Source organism: Cornus florida, unplaced genomic scaffold (genome assembly GCF_030987335.1).
Source record: "Cornus florida cultivar Cherokee Brave unplaced genomic scaffold, ASM3098733v1 CherokeeBrave_3.0.0_Hap2_Chr01, whole genome shotgun sequence".
Classification (NCBI taxonomy): Eukaryota; Viridiplantae; Streptophyta; class Magnoliopsida; order Cornales; family Cornaceae; genus Cornus; species Cornus florida.
In genome coordinates, this window is record NW_026775571.1 from 111426091 (window position 1) to 111451614 (window position 25524).

Below are 25524 nucleotides of genomic sequence, written 5' to 3' on the forward strand. Positions count from 1 at the left end.
AACTAAGAATAGAATAACAGTCATGGATTTGGCAAATACTGGTAATCTGTACTTCTCATTCCAGCTTAAGGTCCCTATAGAACTAAATTAATGAGAATTGAAATGAAAATTATAAATGTACTAAATATGAACAAAAATGTCTTGAATTGTGTAATGATAAAAATACTAAAAATGTCTTTACTCTCTCTATATATATACATATAATACAGAAATAGCTAATCATAAACATAAACTTTAGAGGTCGGACCACTTACCGATCTATGATGTGGATGAGTAAAATGATCAGAAACCAATCAATCACATGGTGGATTTTGCCCTTCAAAAATATAAACAAAGAGAAAAAGAAGGTTTGTGAAACCCTAAGCTGGTGGGAATTGCACTTTCGGCGAATCCACATTTACTATTTTTTTTTGCTTTGTCACTGTGGAATGAGTATTAGATTAAATTTAAAGCAAAATTTCCAAAGACGTAGAGAGAGAAGAGAGTCAGAGGATGAAGGACTACAATCAAATTTTATCTCAATCACCAATATTCCAAGAATGAAAACCAAAATTGAGATTGTACCTTCTATAATCTGAGATCTATTCAATAATCAGCAGCAGAATACACCTCCAATCCATCTCCATCTACAGTCTTCTCCATTTTGATGGTCCAAAATTCCAAATTTGATTTGTCCTTCTGCTGGGCTATTTTGTATGGAGGTTAACTTCTATTTGGGCTTTGTTTTGGACTAGTCTATCTGACTAGTTCAATACTCTGTTTGGGTTCTACATCACAACCCTTTATATATCTAATTATTGGACCTTGTATTTCATTTCCTATATACAATTGACTTGAATTTTGGGGTGAAAAAAAAAAATCAATGCATCTATTTTTTAATATAAATTAGTAATAGTTTTTCTACCAAATAAAAACACACGTATAAGAAAGAGAAATATATTTGAAAGTATTTATTTTTAAAAATTCTAGAAGTGAAGAAAAGCCCGAGTGAACTATTAAATTTAAAAGAATTTTTAGCTTAACTTGGATTAATATCTTAGAGACTTAAAATAGTGGAAACTCATAAATTAATATTTCACATATGATTTAACTCTATATAGATCTCAAGTTAATATTCTCAATTATTTGAAAAGTGAAAATCACAATTCTTTGGAGGGGTGTGTGAGTTTCAATTAGAAAGAAAAAATAATAAATAATAAATAAAATAAAATAAAATAAAAAACTGAAGGATCTGATTGACTGTATGATTTATAGAGAAATGCTAGAGCTTTTGACAGGGAAATTTTCATCCCCCAAACTCTCATTAAAACTATCAACGCCATGAGACCAACATTGAAGCTGGTGAGCTTGTTTGTATGGAGGTTTATCTTCTGTTTGGGCTTTATTTTGGGCCAGTCTATCTATAGCCAGTTTAATTCTCTGTTGGCCAGTTTTTTTATTTTATGTTTCCCCTCACATATACAATTGACTTGAATTTTGGGAAATAAAATCAATGCATCTTTTAGAATACTATAAATTATTAATGGTTTTTCTACAAATAAAAATACGTGTATAAGAAAGAGAAATATATTTGAAAGTATTTATTTTTTAAAATTCTTGAAGTGAAGAAAAGTGTGTTGAGTGAAATACTGAAATATTACATTTAGAAGAATTCTTATATTAGTTTAGATTAGTATCTTAGAGATTGAATGAGTGTGAATAGGCATTGGACGAGTCACCACATTACTCACTTTGCATAGGTAAACAAAATGTGAATTGTTTATATGTGGTTGTGTTATTTCCAATTAATATAAGGTCTTTTGGGAATAAAACTTAAGAGCAAAACTGAGCAGTCTCATGTCCAAAGTAAGCAGATACTATAATACAAAAATTTTCATTATGACCCGTAAATAATTTAATTCTATAAATTCGTATTGCCTATGGATTATCTACCATTTTTACTACTTTATTTGAATGTTTTTATTGGAACTCTTTCTTCTACTATTAGTTTTGAAGAACATAATGTACAAAATATAATATAATGATAATAAAAAAATATAATACAATATAATGATAATAAATAGATTGATATTAGTATAATGAAGGATGCAAATATTAAAAGTTTATTTAATGTCCTCTAGTCCTATAATGGGGTTTTGACATCATGGGATCCAGTCTCCAGATCCCAAGAGATTAGGGGAGAATATATCTCCAAATTATCAGTAGTAGTACTTTGATGGTGAAAATGAGAGCACATTCTACAAGAGGGGCCTCATGTAGGCCCCAAGCAGGCAGTTCCCACCGGTACTCTAAAATTTATGACAAGTTGGGGATGTTCCACGTTAGGAAAAATCAACCCCTAGCCTGCCTTACCATTCAAAGTGAGGTCCAACCTATAACCAAATTTAATCCATGGAGACAATAATAAAATAGAGTTGGTAAGGTAATTATCTGGACATAGTGACGAAGTCATAAATTTATGTAAGGAGAGCAATAGTGTAAATTTTTTATAATTTCAGGGGCTAATATAAAATTTTCATAAGGATATAGCTCAAAAAGGAAAAATCAGTATTAGAATTTACGAGTCAAAATTCTATTTACGAATCCAATGGACGAATAGTTACTAGGATTCCACGTGGTCAATAAATAAATAAGAATCGGGTCATTGCTTCTTGTTGAGTGTTTGTCGACATTGAAAGTTGAATCCGATTGGGCCACTGGAATCCAAGCAACTGATGGGTTTGGCAAGATAGATTGTTCCATAAAAGGAGTACTTTTTTGAACATCCTGGGCCTATTACACTTTATCCTTGTCATCGTCAGCTCGGATAAAAAAGAAAAAGGCATTTTATTTAGCAGTGAAGATAAAACTAGCAAATGAGTACTAATTGGTCATCACTTGCCAGTGCGTTTATACATCACCCCCAACCCCATTCTAAAGTAAAGTTGATGTCTACGACGACCGACTAACATCTTCACCAACGTGAAAAATGAATTATCATTGTTTGCTGATATTATTATATATTATTATTAATATTCATCATCATCAAAATTGCTAATTATTTCTCGTTGGTGTTATTATATCCTTCTTATTAGGTTAATTAAGCTTTTCATCGGTAATTATTCATTTCAGTTGGAACTTGGAAGTTACTTTACATAATTTGCTTGTTTAGACCATTTTAATAGATAGTATTCAATGAATCTTTGTCACTAATTTATATGATGGACTCTCTCTCCTTTTAGAATGTGTTCTTATCAATGATTGACACTAGCATTCCAGAAAAAGATTTGGTAGACAAATGATGAATATGTGAAGAGTGAATTAATTAGGTGCAATAAAGCACAAGTGTTTTATTGTATTTGATGGTCTACAATCCACACACATGTTGATTCTCACACGTAAAAAAAATTTGAAAATATAAACACTTGTGTAATAATGTAAAGTATCATTGGTCATAATATGTGAATCTCATTCAAACTAATTTATATTTTTTTACACTCGACTTTATGTCCACACAGTACAATGGCAAACCATATATATAAATGCAACCACTTTATAGGTACTCGATAGTGAAGGCCATTTTAACTCAAAAATTAGAATAAAAATATTTCAAATTGTCTTATATATTTGTAATAAATTATATAAAACAATCTAAGTGGTATCAATGAATTAACAAAGTTCTAATAAGTTTCTTTCATGGATATATAGGAGTACTTGATGGTCGTACATTTTTTTAAAGCATGACTTCTTGATAATTGTTCCTTAAACATGTCCTTCTCATTTAAGAGTATACCCAATAACCATTCTAGCTTTTATTTCTTCAATTGACTTCTTCTCTCATCATGATAACTTTTGTAGCAAAAAATGTGTTGCAAAAATTAGTCATTTCCAAGCTTCCATTTTAACAAATATCTAGAAATATGTAATGCCTCTGTTAGCTAACACTTGAAATAGGTTATGATCCAGACAATTCAAAGCCAATATTCCAATCCAAAGCTAATTAAGATTCCTTGGAAAGAAACATGTCTTTGAGCAAAACACAAAATTTGTCTAAAAACCCTTTCATGCATGCATATATATATATATATATATATGTGCACCTCTAATATTACTCTCTCCACCTTTTTCCTTTCATGATGCTTCTTTTCTTACACAAAAATACCTTTAACAAAAGCAAGCATATTCTTTCCAATCCTCTTCTTTATATATATATATATATATATATATATATATATCCATTCCAAGCATACACACACACACACAAATCCTCTTCTTTTCTTTTCAATGCAAAAAGGAAAAGATAGCATTTGACTAGCTAACAAGAACATGTTGATATATCCCTTCTTTCAATTATTTTGTGATTGATAAAGAGAACTAGGATGTCTTTTCTTTTTTTTTTCTCTTTCTTTTTTTTTCGTTTTTGCAGTATATTTTGTAGAGTTTGTAGAGATTAAAGAGAAGTTATTTTTACGGAACGGGAAAAATCAAGTACTAGATTTGATGTTGATGACACTGACTGCTTTTGTTGTGAGGTCCTTAATTTAATCTTGCGATGTAAGCATTCCTTTCTTTTTATCTGTTCTGCAAGTCGGATCACATGCATGGCCGGGTGATGCCACTTATATATATATTTTACACAGCAAAAGAAAAGTATTCTGCAACTTGTCTCAATGCTTATGTGTATATACACATACTTATACATACACACACATACACACATGCTGGAATAAATTATACTATTCTCTTTTTAGGTTTTGACAAAATTATTCACGTGTAGACCAATCAACATTTATGATTTTAATCTTTCTTGAAATTTAGGCACTCAACGACATTCCTAACATTTTCTTTTAACAGGCCTATGGGCTAAATTTTATAAAATAACAATCTTAGCATTCCTTTGTATAAAATGCATTATATTATATTAAGACATTACTGTCTTTGACTCTTTTCATATTTATAATTTACTCTATATATAACATACATATAATGAGAATAATAGGGATTTGTAACTCTTCAATGTATTAGAAAAAGTCAAAACTCTGTCAGGCTATTATATTTGACTAGCATTGTCTGAAAAAGACATCACTCTTTGATTTGTAACTTGTATGTCTCGCTTGTATATGGGGCTAAGAGAAAAAAATTAAAAAAAAAAACACTAGCACTTAATGTTGCTTTGTGCAAAGTAAAGACTTACTTGATTTGTCACTAAAAAAAACTTTTAATATTAATTTAAAAGATATAAAATATTTTCATTAATTATAAAAATACGATTCCATTAAAATAGGTCATTTTTTTAACGGATTTTTTAGATAATTTTTAAATATCATCGACCAAGCAGAATTTTGTACAATTTTTTATTTTCAATTCTCTTTATTTTCAATTCTCAAAAATAAAAAACTATTCTCACACAACTAAACCAAGGAGTCTCAAATATTTTCAATTCAAATGGGACCTAAATTTGTTACAACTCACTCAAACAAGAAAATGCGTGTTATTTCTGTTGGTAAATATATGCTTCAAATGACATTTAAGATATAACCAACCTTATACTAATATGTAATGAGATAATTAATAATATGCTAAAAAATAATTAATTAAATATTAAACTCGATATTTAATTAAACATGCAAAATTAAAGTAATAAAATAATAATAAATAAATAAAGAATCTCGACCACCGTTAGTATTAAATCCTATGTCCTTAAGAGAATTTACTCCCTGCATGGTGTTGACGGACTCTGTGGCGTTTGCCTCTCAGGATACAACGATCTACATCCACTAGTAACAGCACTACAAACTCGTGGATACGGCGAACCTCCTCCGTATAATATTCTTTTTGACTCAAAAATGCATCTATACTATATAGATACTGAATTGGTGCAATCCAAACCAAATGGTTCGAACCAATCTTAATATGGCTCGATGAAATTGGATTAGAATATAAGTGGCTCGGACCACTTGACTTACGGTTTGAACCCATTTGTGTTGGGTTCAAATGTGCAGCCCAATGGGATATTTATAGAAATAGAAATGTCTTTTCGGATTAGGTATGTCTCTTCATCATTTGACACAACCATTTATATGTGTTTTTTCATTACTAGACACAACCATTTATATGTGTTTATTCATCACTTGACACAATCACTCCAATTGGTTGCAATTAATGGTTCACATGGTGTCTGTTCACCACTAGACATATCCACTCCAATAGATTATGTATATTTGATTGTACCTTTTCAACCAACACACTCATTCACGCGTGTATTATAATCCGGTGCATTCTTACAGTTTATTAACCATTTCTAATCAATACATAACCACATTAAACATTAAGAGCACGGTATAGAATCGGTAAAGGTTATGTTAAATAACCTGAATTTCGGACTTTACATGTAACCTTTATACTAAGAAATTCACGTTGTAGTCTAAATACACATAGACACCAACTATAAATTAATTGCAAACAAGTTTCATTCATATTTGGAAACACTAGTTTTCATAACTAGTTTCCAACAACTTCACCATATACAACTGGTGTAACTTCACTATATACAACTGCCATCAGGGATAGAGCCAGAAATTATGTTCAATGACCTAATAAACAAAAATTGAGGAGGACAATTTTAAAATTTTGCAAACTTAATATATATATATATATATATAATGATAATACTTAGGTCCTCACAATAAATGGACACATTGTCTTTAATTACCAAATCAGTGATGGTGCAGCACATCTTTAGTTACAAAATTATACATACTAGAGTACACACTTATCAATATTATTATTTGTCTCTTTATTTTTTTATTTTTTTTTTCTTCATATAATTAAAGAGAATGAGTTCATTTATTAGTGGTCCACATCAGTAATGAAGATGAATGAAAGAATATCCTCTCACTGATGAGGACCTAAAGAATTTTTCTATATAGAAATATAAATTTTTAAAAGCTGAAGGCACAAGCCTGGCCTAAATTAGCTCCCTCCATGACCGCCATGCCATCATCAAGATGCTTCCAAACAAGTCCTGTGGTGGTAACAAAATGCTGCAAGTTAGTATTCAATATGCATTCCCAACAAATTAATATGTTACACAAACTGTTTCTTTCTGTAAATCAAAGGAAAAAAATTGACTGATTTCAATATTCATTCCCGACAAATTAATATTTTACAAAAACTGTTTCTTTTTGTAAATCAAAGAAAAAAAATTTGACTGATTTCAATATTAATTCCCGACAAATTAATATGTTACACAAATTGTTTCTTTCTGTAAATCCAAGAAAAAAAAAATTGACTGATTCATAGGGTGGGATTTCTGATAAGCCATCGCGTTCAGGTCAATTGCCAGAATATTTTAAGTTCAACTTCGAATCTTCAATTGTCATTGTATGAGACTTAAAACACTACGGTGTGGGAAGAAAATTCAGACTTCTCCAGCGCCCCTAATGGTCGACATAAATTTTAGTGCAGCTTTTAATAAATGACCATATATTTCGTCGTCAATAATCCGTAATCATAAAATAAAAAAATAAAAAAATAGAAATTTTATGTTTTATGTTTTTTTGCTTTGTGATTTATGCTTTTTCACACACACACACACACAAATGAAAAAAAAAAAAGGTTTTTTTTCCCTCGGCTGCTTAAACTGTGTATTTAATAGACAACATATAAATATTTATTTATTTTTCAACGTTTACAGAAATAGGTTGTCCAGATGAACCATGAAAATAAAGTTTTATTATTTAACATTCCATATGATTGGGATAGCTACCAAATTACAAAAATTGACATGAAAATAAAGTTTTATTATTTAACATTCCATCTGATTGGGATAGCTACCAAATTACAAAAATTGATTATTGATGACTTCCAGACAACCAAATGATTGGCCAATAAGCATGTATTTTCTTTCCTTTGATTTTACAAAAATGTAATATTGACTTACAGACAATAAAAGTGGCTAAACAAGTAAATCACTTCAAGTGATTGGCCGCATTGTAATTTAATTGTTCTGTGGATGGCTAATGTAATTTGATTTCTTGCATATGGGATGCAAATTCCATTGACTGGATAATGATGTGTATCATGGTTACGGGTCCTATAAAACTACGACTACTTTGTCGGCATAATACAAGTTTTAATTACAATGTGATGTTTTTGCCCATCACCAAGGAAAGTTGAGATAAGGACACTTACGTTTCTACATTCATTTCCACGGATTCCTTATCCACTTTACCAAACACCCTTTCTCTTCCTCTCGCTCTCGTTGCCTCTTTGGCCAAATTGTGACTCATCTTTGAATTTCAACATAGCCACACATGCATTGTTTGTCTCCTTATCAAAAAGTATGCACACAACTTTTTGCGAATGGCCAAATCACTCCTAATTTCTTGTTTCATTACAATCCTACCATGCTGTCAAATATAATGAAGATGGTTTGTCACTATGGTAACTATTTATTTATGATTAACTACAAGTACTTTTAGAATTAATCACCAATGTCTCATGTTGATATCTTCTTTTTTTCCTTTTAAAAAAATTTATCATTGTTTCTCTCTCATGATGATCTAGATTCTCTTTCATATATGGACTGCATTTGTGACCCGGTATGAAATTGGTTTTCTAGCAAAAAGTAGGATGATGGTGTGCACATGGGCAGGGCAAATTTATTCGGCTCAAAATAACCAAAGGCCCAAAGTAGGATTGGATAGTTGGAGACTGACATGCATTGTTGATTCATTGTCTAATAGCTTAAATGTCAATGCTGATTAATACGAAATATATAAATAAATATTTATATTTAAAAAAAAAAAGGAAAAAAAAAAGAAGCAAAAGTAGTGAAGAAGGCAAAGTACAACTCCCTTACATCAATTTTCTTTCCTTTTCGGTATACACACTCCTACAGTATAGATTAATTTGAGTGGAGTGACATATATATCTTTTACGGTTGATAATTAACAAAGCTACACCAGCCTAATCTTTGTGAATGCACTTTCATTATCCCATTATTTTAATCACCATGTAAGCTTAATGGAGATTTGCCTTTTCTTTTGGGTGAAGAAAGGGTCGGGGGCATATAAAAAACTGGCGTCCTTGAAAAGTCTTGTGAGGAAGAGGAAATAGAAAGCCAAGTAGCTAGTCATTTAAAACGATAAGAGGTAGGTGCCAAAACCAACCATTGGCAACAAGGCAAGGCAATTTCCAAACAAGCAAAGAAAGGAATTCACAAACATATACTACACTTGTATTTATATATATCCCTTCCCTCCTATCATTCTCTCTTCCACCCCTCTCTCTCTCTCTCTCTCTCTCCCTCTCTCTCTCTCTAATTAGCTAGGAATTTGTAGAATCTCTCTCTCTCTCTCTCTCTCTTCATGGCAACATTTTTTAGCAGAATTGCCATGTTAAATATTCTTCTTATATTTTCTGTATATTTCTCAGGTACTATACCTCTTTCTCTATATATGCATACTTAATTAATTCCTTAGTCCTTATTTGTTGTTCTTTGGACTTTAATAATTTTCCTTTTCATTTTTTTTTTTTTAACAATTTTAATTTTAATTTTCATTTTCAGGTTTTAGTAATCTACGAGGAGTTGAATCTCTTGGCATCAACTATGGCCAAGTTAGCAACAATTTACCACAACCTGATAAAGTTCTTGAACTCCTACAATCGCTGAAGCTCACAAAGGCCAGAATTTACGACACAAATCCTCGAGTTTTGACGGCATTCGCCAACTCTGGAGTGGACCTCATTGTGACAGTCGAAAATGCGATGTTAAATGTTCTAAGGGATCCACAACAAGCTCTTCAGTGGGTTAATACCCACATAAAGCCATATATTCCGGCCACGAAGATCACCGGAATAGCGGTGGGCAACGAGCTCTTCACCGGCGGGGACATAACGGAAATTTCCAATCTTGTACCAGCCATGGTCAGCATTCATGGCGCCCTAGTTCAACTAGGACTAGATCAGCAAATTCATGTTTCTAGTCCAAATTCTCTTGCAGTGCTGGGGGAATCGTACCCGCCTTCGGCCGGAACTTTCAGGTCCGAGCTCGCCGGAATAATGCCGCAGGTTTTGCAGTTCCTGCAAAGTACTAAATCACCCTTTTTTATCAATGCATACCCTTATTTTGCTTACCAAGGTGATCCTAACAAGATTCCTTTAGACTATGTCCTTTTTAACCCTAATTCAGGAATGGTTGACCCTTACACTAAACTACACTATGACAACATGTTATATGCAATGGTAGATGCAGTTGTATTTGCTATGGCTAGAATGGGTTTTGGAGGGTTGGAAGTTAGGGTTTCTGAGACAGGGTGGCCATCCAAAGGTGACCCTGATGAAATTGGTGCAACCATTGAACATGCAGCGGCCTATAACCGGAATTTGTTGCGAAGGCAATTACGAGGTGAAGGTACACCTTTGAGGCCTACCATGAGACTAGAAGTTTATTTGTTTGCTTTGTTCAATGAGAACTTGAAGACCGGAAAAACTTCGGAGAGGAACTATGGTCTATATCAACCAGACGGCACCATGGCTTACAATGTGGGACTTATGGCTTTGTCCAGTACTACTTCGTCAACCTCGACAGCTTCGATTTCTCTCACTTCCTCTGCCACTCATGAGGTAAAACCATAGGTCTTCTTCTATTCTACCCAAAGCTCTCTTGGCTATACCATAAACCAAATTATCAAAAAAAAAAAAAAAAAAAAAAAAAAGGGTAGGCAATTGTGGCAAAGGGAAAAGTGTATATATGTACAATTGTATATTATTAAAGGTTATATGTTTCTTGTAATTTTTTTAGAAGAATGGTGTATAGTTCATGGGTTATTATTATATGCTATTATTGTGGAAGATTGATCTGATTCTTGTATTCTTCTTAATTTCTTTTTTTTCTTTTTTCTTTTTTCTTTTTTTTTGTGTACGTATATGTTATTTATTGTTAAAACAGGTAGCAAAGATGGGATATCAAAGCTTGGTGTACTGGATGGTTGTGTATTTGGCTGCTTTACAAGTTTTAATGAGAAGACCATATTAATGATCAACTGGGGTATTTCTGTAAATATGACTTTTTGGGCAAGTGATCAAATGGGGTTGGTTTCTCTTTTGGGGTCTATTTGCATTATTGCATGCAAATTGCTTACACCTAAAAAAAGAAAACATTCCCTGTGTTGAGGGGGTGGGGGGGTGATATTGTACTTTCCCATCAGACTTTGAGGGGTCATTCTCACCATCTAATGGTTACAATTTCGTATGCGGACCACATCGATCATGAATCACAGTACTACTCTTCAAGCTAGCCAACAGTCTCGATCAATCAGAAGATGAACCTATTTTTTGGTAGAGATGAGACAAAAGCATTATATATATTACAATCCCGCCTGTCTCACTGATCAAAGATGTAGTTGAAAATTTATTTCTCAATTTACCTTTATCTTCTAGAATTTAAGTTTGTATCAATGTTCTTTCTTATGTATGAATTATCACGAGAACACTGTTGTAAGGTTATTCTGTTTTTTTGCAATATTAGAAGTTAACTACTTTCGAAGAGATAAAAATCTTCACTTAGCATTCTCGGTTAGATTGTTACGTCTGATAATTGTAATAAAGAAACATTGTGTTATAAAGAAGACAAACTCCATATATACAACTTATATACACAAATCTATAAATAGATAGCTGAATAAAGTAAAGGATAGAAGAATTTCTTAACAATCTTCTGATTGGTTGAAACATCAAGTCGACCATTGCTTGTCCTATAATAATAGATTTATGTGAGTCTATTCTTTGCAAGCATCACAATAATTAATTTGCGAATATTGTGACAAATGCAAGTCAATATTGTAATGAAAATCCAGTTGTAACTATTAAGTAATTATGTTCGTTCAATGGATTCTCCAAATGAAACTAATTCTATATCCAATGTATATATATATGTTGAATTTTCATGAGCACTCGATTGTACATTGAACTTGTGATCGATTAGAGTTGCTGTTTAACTTAGATTTTCCTCTGTAATTAATTAATGGTTTGAATTCGTAAATAAAATCATTAATGTTGGGACATATTTTATCCCAACAGTTGAAACCTGCTTTAACCAACAAACATTAATTTCTTAAGGAATTGCTTTCTTTCAAGATTCCCTATTGTCGACTGTGACTTTGTCTATCAATCAATATATACATTCATATATATATATATATATATAAATTATATATAAAACTAAGGATAATGTAAACCAATATGCATGCAAAAGTTGATGAGGCTACGTTTTCTCTCTCTCTCTCTCTCTCTCTCTCTTTAATCTTTGGAATGGGAAATTGGGCCGTCCAGCTTTATTCCCTTGACATAACCGTCAGCATTGGCCACCCAGTGGCATTCTTTTTGAAAGGAGCTTTAGATTTTGCGGGCAGAAATGGGCCCACGGACATGTCAGCCCAGCCTTGGGTGGTCTATCTTTCCCACATCAACTGACGTGGTGCACATGCAGCCCAACAATCAAATTGGACCCACTCACAGTATATGGAGATCTATATCTATATCTATTGTGTGTAGTAGACTATTGTTGTAGCTCGGCGATTTGGTTGCTTTTTGCCACCAAATCAGATGTCCCATTTTACACGTATACCACCATCACCATGTGTCTTTGACAAATTGACACGCACACAGCAAAGTATGACTAGCTAGACCACAAAGTTTCATACATATTATTTTAATTTTTTTTGGAGATTCATGGGTTTGATATGTGACTAAGTGTTTATTATCCTTGTATTAATCAATGTTTGATATGATAAGAGAATATATGTTTGTTCATACATGCTTGTTAATTTATTATTAATCAAACATGAAATCAACCTGTCATCCTTGAAAGATTCTCTTTTGAGTTTTTCAGTTGCTTATCTGAGTTTCTCTTGTCATCCTCTGGAGCTTTTGAAAATTTGCTACATGTTCGTCATAGAACAGTAGTAATGGACAAACTCAGTGCACGGTACTTTTATCATTGTGGAGTCTAAAAAGGGTTAAATGAAAAGATAAAATTTTACCTTCGCATATAAAGAAACTGTTTTCTTGTTCTGAATTCATGACCATCCAGTCACAATTGAACAATCTTATCATAATACTTGTCATTGTAGAATCCAAGTAGAGTTTGTATTTTTTAATTTTCAACTTTATTTGAATCATGATTTGTCGTATAGTCTGATACACGACTCTTTTCAAATTCAATATGCAATTCTTATCGACCAGTTTACACAAACTTTATCCGAATTCGTTACACCGCAATCATGACCATACTACAAACCATGGCTCGAATAGCATTTCTTCGTGGCTAATTCTACCGTCCTGCATGGCATGGGTATAAGGTTGAATCATTATTCTAAATATGTATTTGTATACAATTCACCCAATACTGATTTTTAAATGGGCAATTAAGAAAATAAGGAAGCTTGTGGGTGGGCCAATTTTACCTTGGTATAAGGAATTAAATTAAATAAGAGTGGATTAATGGTTTTGTTATCCTCCCATTCTGTTCAGGGATAATGATTAGACTCTTTTCCTTTTAGGGATACCTTGAATTGGCATAATCTGAGAAAGATGCTTTTGCATAGCAATAAACTTTCATGGAAGTTTTTCTACAGTTATATTGAATGGATTACTTTTTCTTTTTTATTGCTTTTGGGTAGAAATTGGGGTTTGATCTCTGATAGACTTGGAAAGTTAATTGATAGTAACAAACCTGAAATGTAGACTGCTTGAGATATGTGGATTGGTTTAATTCGGATGAAAACATATTCTAAAAAGTAAAAGATTGTGGTTAGGACTTCATTTGTAATCGGTTGAAAAGCCCAAAGTGTTGTCCTTTATTGGGCCAACATACAAAAAAAAAATATGCCAAGCCCACTTCTTTTCATATCTATACACACACACACACACACACACTATATATATATATATATATATATATATATATATATATACTTTGCATAAACACAATCAAATATTTACTCACACACACATTTTGTTCACGCTCTGCACACCGTTTTAGAGGTTTGATTGATTTTATATAGTGTTAAAGCTCAAGCCATGCTCAATTTGCAATGTATTAAATTCGAAGTAGAAGCTTGAGGGAATTTTGCTAGAAAAAGAAATCGAAGTTTAAATAGTTCAATATGATTAGTGTTATTTGATTTTGTGTTATTAGATTTGATGTAATAAGCCTTATGAATAAAAGATTAGTCTTTGTATGTTCTACCAACTGACTAGTACAAGTACAATTACAAAGGCATAGAGATTTTAATTTTTTTTTTTTAAAGTAAGACATGAACATGATAAATATAACTTTGATGTATCTTCATAAAATTATATGTAAGACCATGTTTGTTTTATACAAGACAAAAGTGTATGCTGTGTTATTTGACCAAGTTTTTGAAATGTATTCATCAAATATTTGAGAGTCTTCGTGGTGTGTTGATTTATAAGATCTTGTTTGGCGTGCGTTTTGTTTCTTCTATTTTTGTTTTTGGGTTATTACAGTGTCGATTTTGGTAACAAAAGTATGTTTAATGTGGTCTTGTTTTATTTTACATAGTATTCAAACACTTTCGTGAACAGTGACACAAAACTAAAATATCAAAAAATTATTTTTTCTTATTTTAACGTATTCATGGCCCAAAATCATAAAAGTAACAACACCCCTACATCTATTTTTGCGTAATACGGACGACACAAAAAAATCGTTTTTGCGTAATACGGACGACACAAAAAAATCGTTTGGAAACGTGTTTCAAATTTTTTTCAAAATACCCCTGCAGTAAAAATACTACTTTTATTTTAGTGAAAACCAAAGCGCCTAAAAAGCCCTAAAGAAAGTACCTTATCGAACTATCGAAGTGTCCCGTTAGTCGAACGGGGTAGGTTTATTCATTGATTCCTAAAATAAAGAAACATGGTAAGGTTAAAAAGTCCCTCACTCTCTCTCTCTCCAAAAGTCCCTCACTTTCTCTCTCTGGGAGAGCCTTGATAGATGCAGTAGCGATCGCAGGCCTGAAGCTCAATCATAAGATTTCGTCACAATTCTAATTCCAAATACCTCGGATATTCTGCTAAATTTTAGGTATTTTTGTAAAGATATTTTATCTCTATCCATATAGTGTTTATTATTATTTTTTTTTTTGGTGAACTAAAAGATAAAAACGGGAATGCCAGTAATGATGCATAAAAATACTTACACATACATATATATACACACATTGTAAATAGATGCAATTGGATTGAATTGTTAATTGATTTGATTGGTATATAGGGTTTTGATGAGTGAGGTGGAGGAGCGATTGGAGGAAAGAAGGAGAGGTTTAGTGCTTTAAAATGGAGGAATTTAATGCATCGTGAATGAGGTAAAGAAATATTTTTATTCTCTAGCTGCGTAAGTTTGTTTGAATGAATTGTTCTAAATTGGGCTATATCAATATGCTATTATTGACATGGTTAGGCATCTTAATTTCTAATAGTTCCTGATCAATTTATATGTTTCTCCATTTTTGTGTATATATCTATGCAAGTATTTTGTGATATATCATGTATATGTGCATATTTAATCAGAATTGCCCTTTAACACCCATACCCATATTGATGTCTATGATAATACTACCCAAATATTTTTTAATACATGATGTTGTTTCTCAATCTCGACCCTTGTGAAGCATTTCGTTCATTAGGAAAAAAGAACCTTTACTTATTGGTCCATCATACATGATACATTTTTAATCATGTAATTACAAAAATACAGAGGACTACCACATTTGAAATATTATTGAACACCTTATTTGAAATACATCTTTGCTTATCGAGGCATACATTCACACACTGTTGTTGAACCGTCTACCGGTGAATATGTTACATGCTGGACTTGAATTTAGAGTTTTTGGGATGGAAAAACACGTTTACGATATTCTCCGAGCGCCCACATCGGGAAAATGTTCCTGTATTGTGCATAATGCAACATGCAATTTTTCATGTAGACTCCGGTAATTTCCTGTCATAGATAATTTAGCAATGTTAGTTAAAGTCTTAAATAAAATGACCTGTAATGTGTTTTTGCCTAAGAACTACAATTTTCTTTTCTGGTTACGAAAAATGTCTAATATCGAACAAAATTACCTGTTGTGGAAAGTCACCATCATCCAACTGTGCATTAATCAATAGCTTTGCTGCTTTATGTAAAGGTGTTGGATCTCTCTCAGCCTAGTTGGTAAGAGAAAAAGAAAGGTTAGAATAAATCAATCATTTATTTTGGAGACATTAGAAAATTAATATTTGACAATATGTGAATTTATTGTTAACACCAAAAAATTTGAAACTAACCTGTCCACTTTGAAGAAGACCCAGCATTGCCCATGATGTTTGTACCAGGTTCGTTCTATTTCCTTCCAGTGGTGTGTATTTCTATTTCAAACAAACATTAAAATTAGAGGAGACAAAAAAATAGAAAGAACGCATTGGAAGGAGTTTTATATCTTCTATAAATTCTAAATGTAATGCTGTTTAGACTTTAGAGCCAACTTATAATTGACCACAAAGTTTAGAAGTCTCTTACCATGCTTGGGCATGACTCAAGATCCTCTCCCCAACCTCCTTCTTCATTTTGTGTTGAAAGAAAAAAATTGACAGCCTTACGAACTGCCTGATTGTTGTTATACGTCTTCCCAGCGGCTAGTAGCCCTCCCAGCACAAAGAATGTGCCATAGATGAAGCAAATTCCCCAATACCCATACCTGTCAATATAATGACATAAATATTAAATCAAATTGTCAATTATGCATTTTTATTTCCTCATAATTTTTTTGAAGAAAACGAGCTTACCAAGAACCATCGGGCCACTGTTTCTCTTCAAGAAATTGTATCGCTTTTGGAACGGCTATGTCTATTTCTTTCTCCCGATGCCCCGGATGTAATCGTTTGAATAACAGTAGAGCCTGGATTATAGATGCACTGCATTCGACATGCCTAAACCACAAAACAGCCATGGTTAATCGTCTATCCATGCTATATAAATCTTTTATACGATGGTATGATGAGAAAAGTTGTATAAAATCTTACTCCTTCTCAACAACAATGTCAGCAAAAAGTTCTGAAGGATTCAACACCTGAGAAAAGAAGTAACAAGATATGTTTTGGGTTAGCAAAGCAGAAATTTTCTTTAACAAGTAGGGCTTGTTTGGGAGAACTTTCGGAATAGAAGTGCATAATGTGAGCTATTACAATATGCGAAATAGATTACCTGTAAGTAAGGTTGTGGGACTGGGGGTTCCCAAATAGCAAAACCACCACTCAGAGGACTCTACATAAGAGAGAGAAAAAGGAAAATATGGATTAGAGTCATGGTACTGCTTGCCAGCCTATAGAACACAATTTTGCAAAAATTAGTCTGTCTTTTGATCTTTGAAGTAAAAAATTCAAGTATAAGATGTATTATGTACTTGTAAGTAGAGAAGGACATTCACGGCTTCATATAATCGCTCGACAGGGGGTTTCTCTCCAGCAATTTCTGGTGGCATTTGTGACAGTAATAGGAGACACTGCAGAGGAAAAGGAAAGTTTGCTTATTAACTTATTACACCACTGAATTTTTTAATTTCTAATAAATTTCTTCTATAAGAATAAAAATGTAAAGCTATAGTACCTTCAATGCTTCGGCTGTGCAGTCTGAGACGACCCAACCTTGATCTTGATCCGAGAAAGTCCATGATCCTTTAGTAAAGTGACGATACATGCTCTTGAAATCCCCAGCTGGATTTTCTTTGACCTTCAAATTTAGTAATTCAATATCAGTAAATGCAATAAGAATTTAAAAACTATGTATAGAAGAAACATATATAAATATTATATATAGAAGTGTGTGAATAGGTAGAAACCTGTGATTCTTTCACGTAAAAGTGCGCTTTTTTAAGAGAGTCCCCATACTCTTCAACCATATTAGTTGCAATTAGTGCTTGAGTGGCAAGAGTACTATCCCATACTTGACTACCAAAACTCTGCAAATTGATTGAGTAACAAGTTAATTAGCCAATGTTTCAAATACTAAATGCATAATACATGATTTCAGTGCATGTGTACAGACCTGCATTTTCATTCCATCTTCAGCAAGCCATAAGTAATCTGGAACTCTGGCTAGGTGATACTTGAACTCGTCACAGTTTGGGTCATTTGCATAAAAGGCCATCATTGTTAAACTCTGCATAAAATGACAATGCTTAAGACTCATTCTGCCATCAACAATTTGAATAGTTTGGCTCGATGAAAAACAGAGCTTAACCCATTTCTAAATGTTCCTCACCTTTTCCACACATCCTATGGTGATGTATCTACTCTCTGTTGCTCCATAACGCATGTACTTTATGGCTTTTTCTTGAGCTCTCTCTCTGATCTTGGAGAAGGGCCAGCACTGCATAACTGGCTCGCTAACGTAATTAAGAGTATCCCATAGCAGATCTTGTATAAAAGCATGAGGGTAGTAGAGATCCTCCTGAATTGGATATATCAATGACTCGATTAAACTTAGTCATGTTACCCACTTTTAGCAGGTGAATTGCCAAAAGTGTTAGCTTACAATCTAAGTTTGAATGCCTCTCTAAGCCACTTGAGATTAATTTCACCAACCTTACAACAGTCATGGCGTGCTTTGTTCCAATCTATCTCATCATATGGCTTGGGGTGAATTTCTTGTCTCAATGATTTAACAAGATCCGTAATTGGCCCATGCCATTTCCTACCGTACAGATACGACATCGGCATGTAAGTTGTACGACAATAACACCACATTTTTGCTGCATAGCATTAGCATAGAAAATGAGTCCAGGATAATATAATTTTTCAACTTAAAAAACTATATAAAAAAATGGGGCAAATACAAGAACAATAAGATAGAAGAAAGATAGTGCAATGTTTGCTTCAGTTTTTTTAGAAGCATTTTACGTTTTCAGAGAACTGAATATCAGAAAAAAGTACAAAAAATTGTTTAGTTGGTAGTTTTGTGAAATCTCAATTAAAAAATGGCCTTTTTTTTTAAAAAAATATATAAGAGTCCTTTATAATTTTCTATTTTCTTATTTTCAAAAAACTAAACCATACGAGTCCATGCTCTTAATCTTTACCTGGATGATAAGGAAAAAATGAAGGGAAAAGCCAGAATTCAGGGGGCAATGGGTTGCAGCCTGCCCACTCGTACACTCCAAGCACCTGCAATCAAAGTTGATTCTATATATTAACAGAAATTCATAAAGAGGGTTCTGAACTAATCTCAATACTAGTAAAATTTTGCAATTTAATTTGCTTAATTGTTCTGTTTGGCTGCAGACAGGATTGAGGAAATGAGAAGATAATTTTAAGCCTTGGAACTATTTTTACGCACTTTCTGCAGACAAATGAGACTTGAAACTTTCATTTGCTTTCAATAGCAACAAATTTAGATATCTATCTTATTGAAGTTTCTTGTTTGAGTTTGTTAATCTTACTGATAGATAAGTCTTCCCCCATGAAGGTATCCCAGTTGCACCACCATGATCCAGAATCCATTTACGGCCTCTTGCAATTGCACCATCTCCATCATCAGGTCCTTCTCCTAGCAAACGCAAGGCAATGTAGCTAAGTGCTGAGCCAATCATGGTGCTGTGGCCCTCTATGTAGAATCCCCATCCACCATCATCGTTCTACATGAAACATTCTACTAGTTTAGGTAACAGTTAAAACACTTATAATCTACTGTAAAGATTAATGGGATTGATTTTGATTTGTACTTGATGAAGGTAAATGTAGCGAATCAACTCCTTTTTGTGCTCTTGTGTTAGGATAGTATTAATTGCCCCACTGATGTGTAGGATAATGAGCTGCAGATTGCAACAAATTCAACTGTTAGCCCAACATGTAATAAAAAAATCATCATCAACTGTTGTTGTTATGCTTCATGTGGTTGCCTAGAAAGCAGAGGAAAAAGAGAGAAACTTGAGATATGTTCTTTATATAGATTTTGCTGTCTTATAATTCTTTTGTACTGCTTAAACGTGCTGAAGTTTGATCATTGCAGTGGCAACTCAATGACTACAACTTGTGCTTGAAGTTATGAAAATACAGTAAATTTAGGCAGTGAGAGTAGCATTACTGTTTTCTTTCAGAATGAATGAGGCATTTACTGCTTTATGTGATCGACTTCAGTTGAGTTGAGTACATACCAGGGGAGGCGTAAAGAACATTGGTCCTGCATTTTCAGCTGGCCAGTGTCCATCCTTTGCTTGGACTGCGCGATTTAATCGAACAGCTTTTCTCACAGCAGTAGTAATTTTTTCATAGCTTATTTCTTCATTGTCTCCTATTCTCACTGGTGGTATGCTTAGATCAATTCCGCTTTCTTTTTTGAGCTGTGAATTGCAGATCAAACAATGAAAATTATTTAGAAACAAAGTTGAAACTGTTCTAGCACTTCACTTTATATTTGTAAAGCACTAATTTTTTTCCCCGGTAAAAGACTTGTTAGAAAATTCTCCATATGAATAAAGTTAGGTTTGTGTTTACCTGCATTCGCATTAGAATATCACCGCAGGGTTCAGCTCCAGCTCTAGTTTTCCGGCTTCTCACGTAGTCCTCTCGAGCTTTCTCAACTTCGGCACGCTCCTCTGGCGTCCCTGCTTCAGGATCAAACTCCCAAATTTGTCTACCAACAAAGTTGTTGGTGCTATACAACCATGGTCCGTGCCCTTCAGCGATCTTGAGCTTCCACATACTGTTGTTAGCCTAAGTGACTCAAGTTTCTTCAATAGGCCTCTGCAGTGATATGGACCAAATTAGATGGCAGCTATATGGGGAAAAGATGAGTAATGCTACTGTGTGGCACATTTTAGGCAAAAATAATAACACACCAAGTACAGCATCACGTAGCCATTATTAAAGTGATATTATTGTGGTGGAGGGAAAAAACAAAAACAAAAATCATCTTAAAATACAATAAAATAATATTATAATAGACATGATATTTCGTGTGATTGATTGCACATAAATTACGATTTATTTTATCTTTTTTGTTAGTATATATTTACACACAATCCCTGAAAAAAATTATTTGTACCCAAAAAAAGTCCAACATAAGGGACACTGAACACCAACCCAATCTCTTTTAATCAAATCCATTATTGCAAGAAAACTACAAACAACCTACGTGAACGGACGCTTTCAGTTAGTTAACTTGGATGTTTTTCGACTACATAATCATGACAAAAGTCAGAGAGTTTTATGATAATTGTTGATTTGAATCAAAACTGACCTAGAAAAACATGGTCGCGTATTTCATTTTTATTTCCAACATCCTCTGAATCACTGTAAGTAAGAAACCGTCCATCCAGTGCAAGGTGATTTGGTGATTGGTCCAATTTTGGGACTATATACTTTTATCCATGTATGTATCGGTGAGTGTCAATTTATGGTTGAATGGGAAGGTTTAATTAAGTGGAGTGCACGAAATTAAATGTTGGTGTAGGACCCATTCCCACTTAAAATTATTAAAATCATGTCCAATTTAGGAGAACACTCAACCTAGCAATGTCACATGCAGAGAGCCGACCTAGAAAACAACTAATAACAATGCAATGCATTCAAGAAAAAGAATGCCTTGTGACCATAAATCACCTTTTTCTTTTCTTTTTCATAAGTAACCTTGAATCAACTTTACTACACACACACGCACATATATATATATATATATATATTTATGATCTTTTATTTTGCTGGACCAGGGATAGAAAACCTATTTCGGTAAAGGTGTTGCTGCTACCCAGGCCCAGTTTAGTAGCTCATGCCAAAAAAAAAAACCATTTTGGCGTAGAGATACGGATCTCAACATAGAAATATGTTGGGATTTGTATGATCACCCTTGAACTTGAACTGTATACTGTGCACCAAAATGGAATAGCTTGTAATACATGCTTATATCCACTTCATTCAGTTGGCAGCCAGCCTTATTTGACAATAGCCACTTGAGAGAGCAGACACATACACACACTGATACACATCCATATATATATATAAAGCTAAGTACACGCGATAGATAAGAGAACCTTGCTTCAAACAGTTGGTATGATGGAGTAAAAACATGGAAATTATGTGATTTTGGGAGGTCATAAATATTGATTGGTGTTCAAAATTCACTAAAAGACCATAACTTATTTTATCTTGTCAAAACTATAAAACTTTGTCTCATCACTGTCAGGAAATTTCCTGCTACCTTCATTCCTTTGTCTTCATCCATTTGATCGACTTCTCTAAAAAACTTTTCCATTTTTAATGTAATCTCTCAAGAAATCAAACCCCAGAAAAAGAACATGATTGATATATATTAACTGGTTTGGTTCAAACACTAGGTTAAGATAAATATATTAAGGCCAAATTTGAAATCCGTTTATGTAGCATATTTGGCATACAAAAAACCGTTATGTGACAAGGTTGAAATATGTTTTCATAGGACCATGCATGCAATCTTAATTGAACCCTCTCAAAGAAAATAACATATATATATATATGTGTCTCTGTGTGTGTGTGTGTGTGTAAATTAAACCATCTTAGAAAGATTCAAAATCTGTGGAGGAAAGAGTGAGACCTCTGTCATTCAATATTCCAAATAACGTTTTGGGAAACATTTTTTGTTGCTATAAAACTAAATTCAATGCCACCACCATTTTTGTTTGTGTGTGTGTGTGAGAGAGAGAAAGAGAGATAGATACCTGATTCAGGCTGTGGTGTAGAGCTGCAGGAGGATGAGAGGTGCAGCAAAAGGGGTATGGACAGTGAAGTTGAAAATAATGGTTTGAGGAAAGAAAAGCAATACTGGTTATATATACCTACAGGTACAACTAGGCAGCATATAAACGTGAGACCTCGACTTAGTTGTGAACATCATTGTGAATATTTTACCAGATAAAAATAAAAAATAAAAAATAAACGGAAAGAAAGTCAACACCAAAAACTTGTAGACGGTGTGTGTCAGCTCTACCATTCTATTTTGGAGGCTGAAAAATAATGAACTAATACAGAGATATGTATATATATATTACACACAAATGTATGTATATACAAATAATTAATATAATAAAGTAATTGAAAAGTGATGCTATACCAGTAGTATACCACCACTACTCTTCGACGTACCCAAAAGTCTGGCCCGGTCACTATGTATTGCCAGTTTCTAACCATTCTCAAGTGTGTCTTCATTGCCATCAAGAAATTTATATTCACACTAGCTATTACATAATTCGTCAGAAATTACTTTTGCCAGTGTTTTTTTTTTTTTTTTTTTTTGACTTTTACTTAATTAATTAAAAGTTGGAAATTTGTATAAAACGACGACTTTAATCCTGTTTGATAATTAAATTTGGCTTTCTTAGTCTATAACTATTTAAAGCAATCTAATCAAAGATGCTTTCAGGACAATTCCCGAATTCAAATCTTCATTTTCTTTGATTTTGTTAATTTTTTCCCTGAATAATTTCAACCACAATATAAAGGTTGTAAGGTAAACTCCAATTACGTATTTACATTATATTTAAGTGTTTTTTTTTTGTTTTTATTTTTTATTTTTTAAGAGAGTCAGATAAGGACATCAACTCATAATAAGTACTTAGAGAATATGTAGGAGCCTGTCGGAGTTAGGAATTTATTCCAGAAGAGACAACCATTAATAAAAATATTTTAATATAATTAAAAAAATTAAATCAAAATAATAAATAGCAAAGGAGAGTCAATAATGAAATTTTGATTCTTAAAAATTTTGTTGGGTTTACCACAGGAGAAAAATTATGAATATTTTCTTAATTTTGAAAATCTTGTTGGACTAGCTCGTTACAAAAGGAGGGTTTTCATGGTTTGGATGAATTAATAGTTTTATAATTCCCACATTATTTACTAAATAATCTAATTATTTAATTAGTTAAAATAGTATGATGGGTCCTGGAAAGTGGAAACTGATGTTCAACTGTATTATATAAAGCTAAATACATGTATCAATGTGTATATATAAATAATATGAAACTAGATTGTGAGAAGATTACCTCGATGATTTAATCAGGACTATATACTTAATTAACATGGATTAGAATAGTAATGGTTGTTGGGGGAGAAAATATAAACAAACTCACCTAACACCACAAAAAACGTTTAAAATACGTATAAGTAATTGATACAGTATTTATTTTGAATATTTCTTGGAAGAATCGTTCTTTGTCCTTTTCTGGCTCTGGCGCTTCATATTCCATTATGAACAGTGGCTCGTTTCAGAAGCATAATGTGCCAACCACAATGCACCCACGTGGAATTTCCTAATTTGGTGCATCGGAAAACATTATTAGCATACAAATATACAATAAAAAAGAATTTAAAATTTGAAAGTTGGACAACTCACTGATTTAAATAAATTGAAATAAATATCATAATAACATCTATCTTTATTTACATAAAATTAGTCTAATTTATTTGTTAGTCTAACATACAATCACATGCTTTAATTAGATTTAATTAGATTGAACATATCTTTTTGATTAATAATAATAATAAAGAATGTCAAACGAACTGATTTGAAGTCATTCGAGTTTTATTATCATATGTTATTTATATAATAGAGTTAAAGAAGAATAGTATCCATGCCACTAGGTGTATATTTAATCGAGCCACATGGTGCATGTCCTAAGCATGTGGATCCATCGCTAAAAAACTATGTTAAGCAATTTAGTTGAATCATTAATTTTGGATTTCAAAGAAAAGAAAATGATAATTTAATGAGGTCAACATTTCTTGCAATATTTTTCTACTTTTTTCCACAGTGTTTTTGCGAGTGAAACGAAGGGATTGTGAAATATACTATTAAAAAAAAGGATGCCATACTTGACTAGATCGTTTCTTAGACTTCTCATCATGTCATGAAAGAAAAAGACGTCTTGACCTTTAACCCACAACACCAACTTCAAACATTTTTCACACAGTGCATGAATCACATCAATTCCGTGTACATGATTTTTTAACTTTTTATTATTATTATTATTTTCTTTTTTTGAGAATTGACTGATGTATGTGAGACGGATAAATTATACGTGTGTGGTGTGTGATATGGTGAATTACTTTTAAAAATTTGTATTTTTTTAAAATAAATAAAAGGAAAAATATATAAAAAAATAAAAAAAAAAATTTATTATTATTATAATATTATTTTCTATCAAAGTTTAACCAAACTCGTGGGCACCCATAACACGCCCATAATATTGCCTTAGGAGACATGCACTCAAGCTTTTCTTTACAAGTAGAGAACATAACTAATGCTTAATGGTATTATATGTATATTTGATCAAGTGTGTGTCATATGTGTGTGTATGTATACAAAATCCTTTTCCTATTATTGGTACATTTGTGTGGTTTTCAGCTGATCAAACTACTGCTATTTTCCCTATTGCAGGACTACACACAAAAATCACCGACAAATTAGTTGGGGGAGTAATGACTTACAACTATATATATATA

At 32.7% G+C, this 25524-nt stretch overlaps 2 protein-coding genes and 1 long non-coding RNA gene across 3 annotated transcripts; 2 read left to right on the forward strand and 1 right to left on the reverse strand.

Annotated features, from left to right (window-relative positions):
- The first annotated feature begins 9104 nt into the window (after positions 1-9104).
- On the forward strand, positions 9105-11618 carry LOC132314031 (glucan endo-1,3-beta-glucosidase 11-like). Its single transcript, XM_059812955.1, has 3 exons — positions 9105-9417; positions 9551-10608; positions 10934-11618. The coding sequence occupies exons 1-3, from the start codon at positions 9351-9353 to the stop codon at positions 11018-11020; spliced, it is 1212 nt and encodes a 403-aa protein (XP_059668938.1). The 5' UTR covers positions 9105-9350; the 3' UTR covers positions 11021-11618.
- A 3226-nt stretch (positions 11619-14844) lies between these two features.
- LOC132314049 (uncharacterized) lies at positions 14845-15987 on the forward strand. The gene is made up of 2 exons (XR_009483475.1): positions 14845-15094; positions 15284-15987. It is a non-coding gene; the product is annotated as an uncharacterized LOC132314049 (long non-coding RNA).
- Positions 15673-22888, reverse strand: LOC132314040 (dammarenediol II synthase-like). Its single transcript, XM_059812963.1, has 19 exons — positions 22743-22888; positions 20545-20793; positions 20205-20390; positions 19773-19862; positions 19491-19685; positions 19131-19215; positions 18637-18803; positions 18314-18502; positions 18098-18211; positions 17892-18011; positions 17660-17782; positions 17457-17555; positions 17258-17317; positions 17077-17123; positions 16840-16983; positions 16574-16751; positions 16342-16422; positions 16138-16221; positions 15673-16012 (listed from the first exon to the last, which is right to left on the reverse strand). The coding sequence occupies exons 2-19, from the start codon at positions 20749-20751 to the stop codon at positions 15893-15895; spliced, it is 2289 nt and encodes a 762-aa protein (XP_059668946.1). The 5' UTR covers positions 20752-20793; positions 22743-22888; the 3' UTR covers positions 15673-15892.
- Positions 22889-25524: the final 2636 nt, after the last annotated feature.

What these genes read in the sequence shown, in the direction of transcription:
- LOC132314031 (XM_059812955.1), top strand. Translation starts at nt 9,351, where the DNA reads ATGGCAACATTTTTTAGCAGAATTGCCATGTTAAATATTCTTCTTATA. An exon ending in ATTTTCTGTATATTTCTCAG is followed by an intron (nt 9,418 to 9,550) that starts GTACTATACCTC and finishes TTTCATTTTCAG; the next exon opens with GTTTTAGTAATCTACGAGGA. An exon ending in CTTCCTCTGCCACTCATGAG is followed by an intron (nt 10,609 to 10,933) that starts GTAAAACCATAG and finishes TTGTTAAAACAG; the next exon opens with GTAGCAAAGATGGGATATCA.
- LOC132314040 (XM_059812963.1), bottom strand. Translation starts at nt 20,751, where the DNA reads ATGTGGAAGCTCAAGATCGCTGAAGGGCACGGACCATGGTTGTATAGC. An exon ending in GGGGGAAGACTTATCTATCA is followed by an intron (nt 19,216 to 19,490) that starts GTAAGATTAACA and finishes CTTTGATTGCAG; the next exon opens with GTGCTTGGAGTGTACGAGTG. An exon ending in CAGTGGCCCGATGGTTCTTG is followed by an intron (nt 16,752 to 16,839) that starts GTAAGCTCGTTT and finishes TTATATTGACAG; the next exon opens with GTATGGGTATTGGGGAATTT.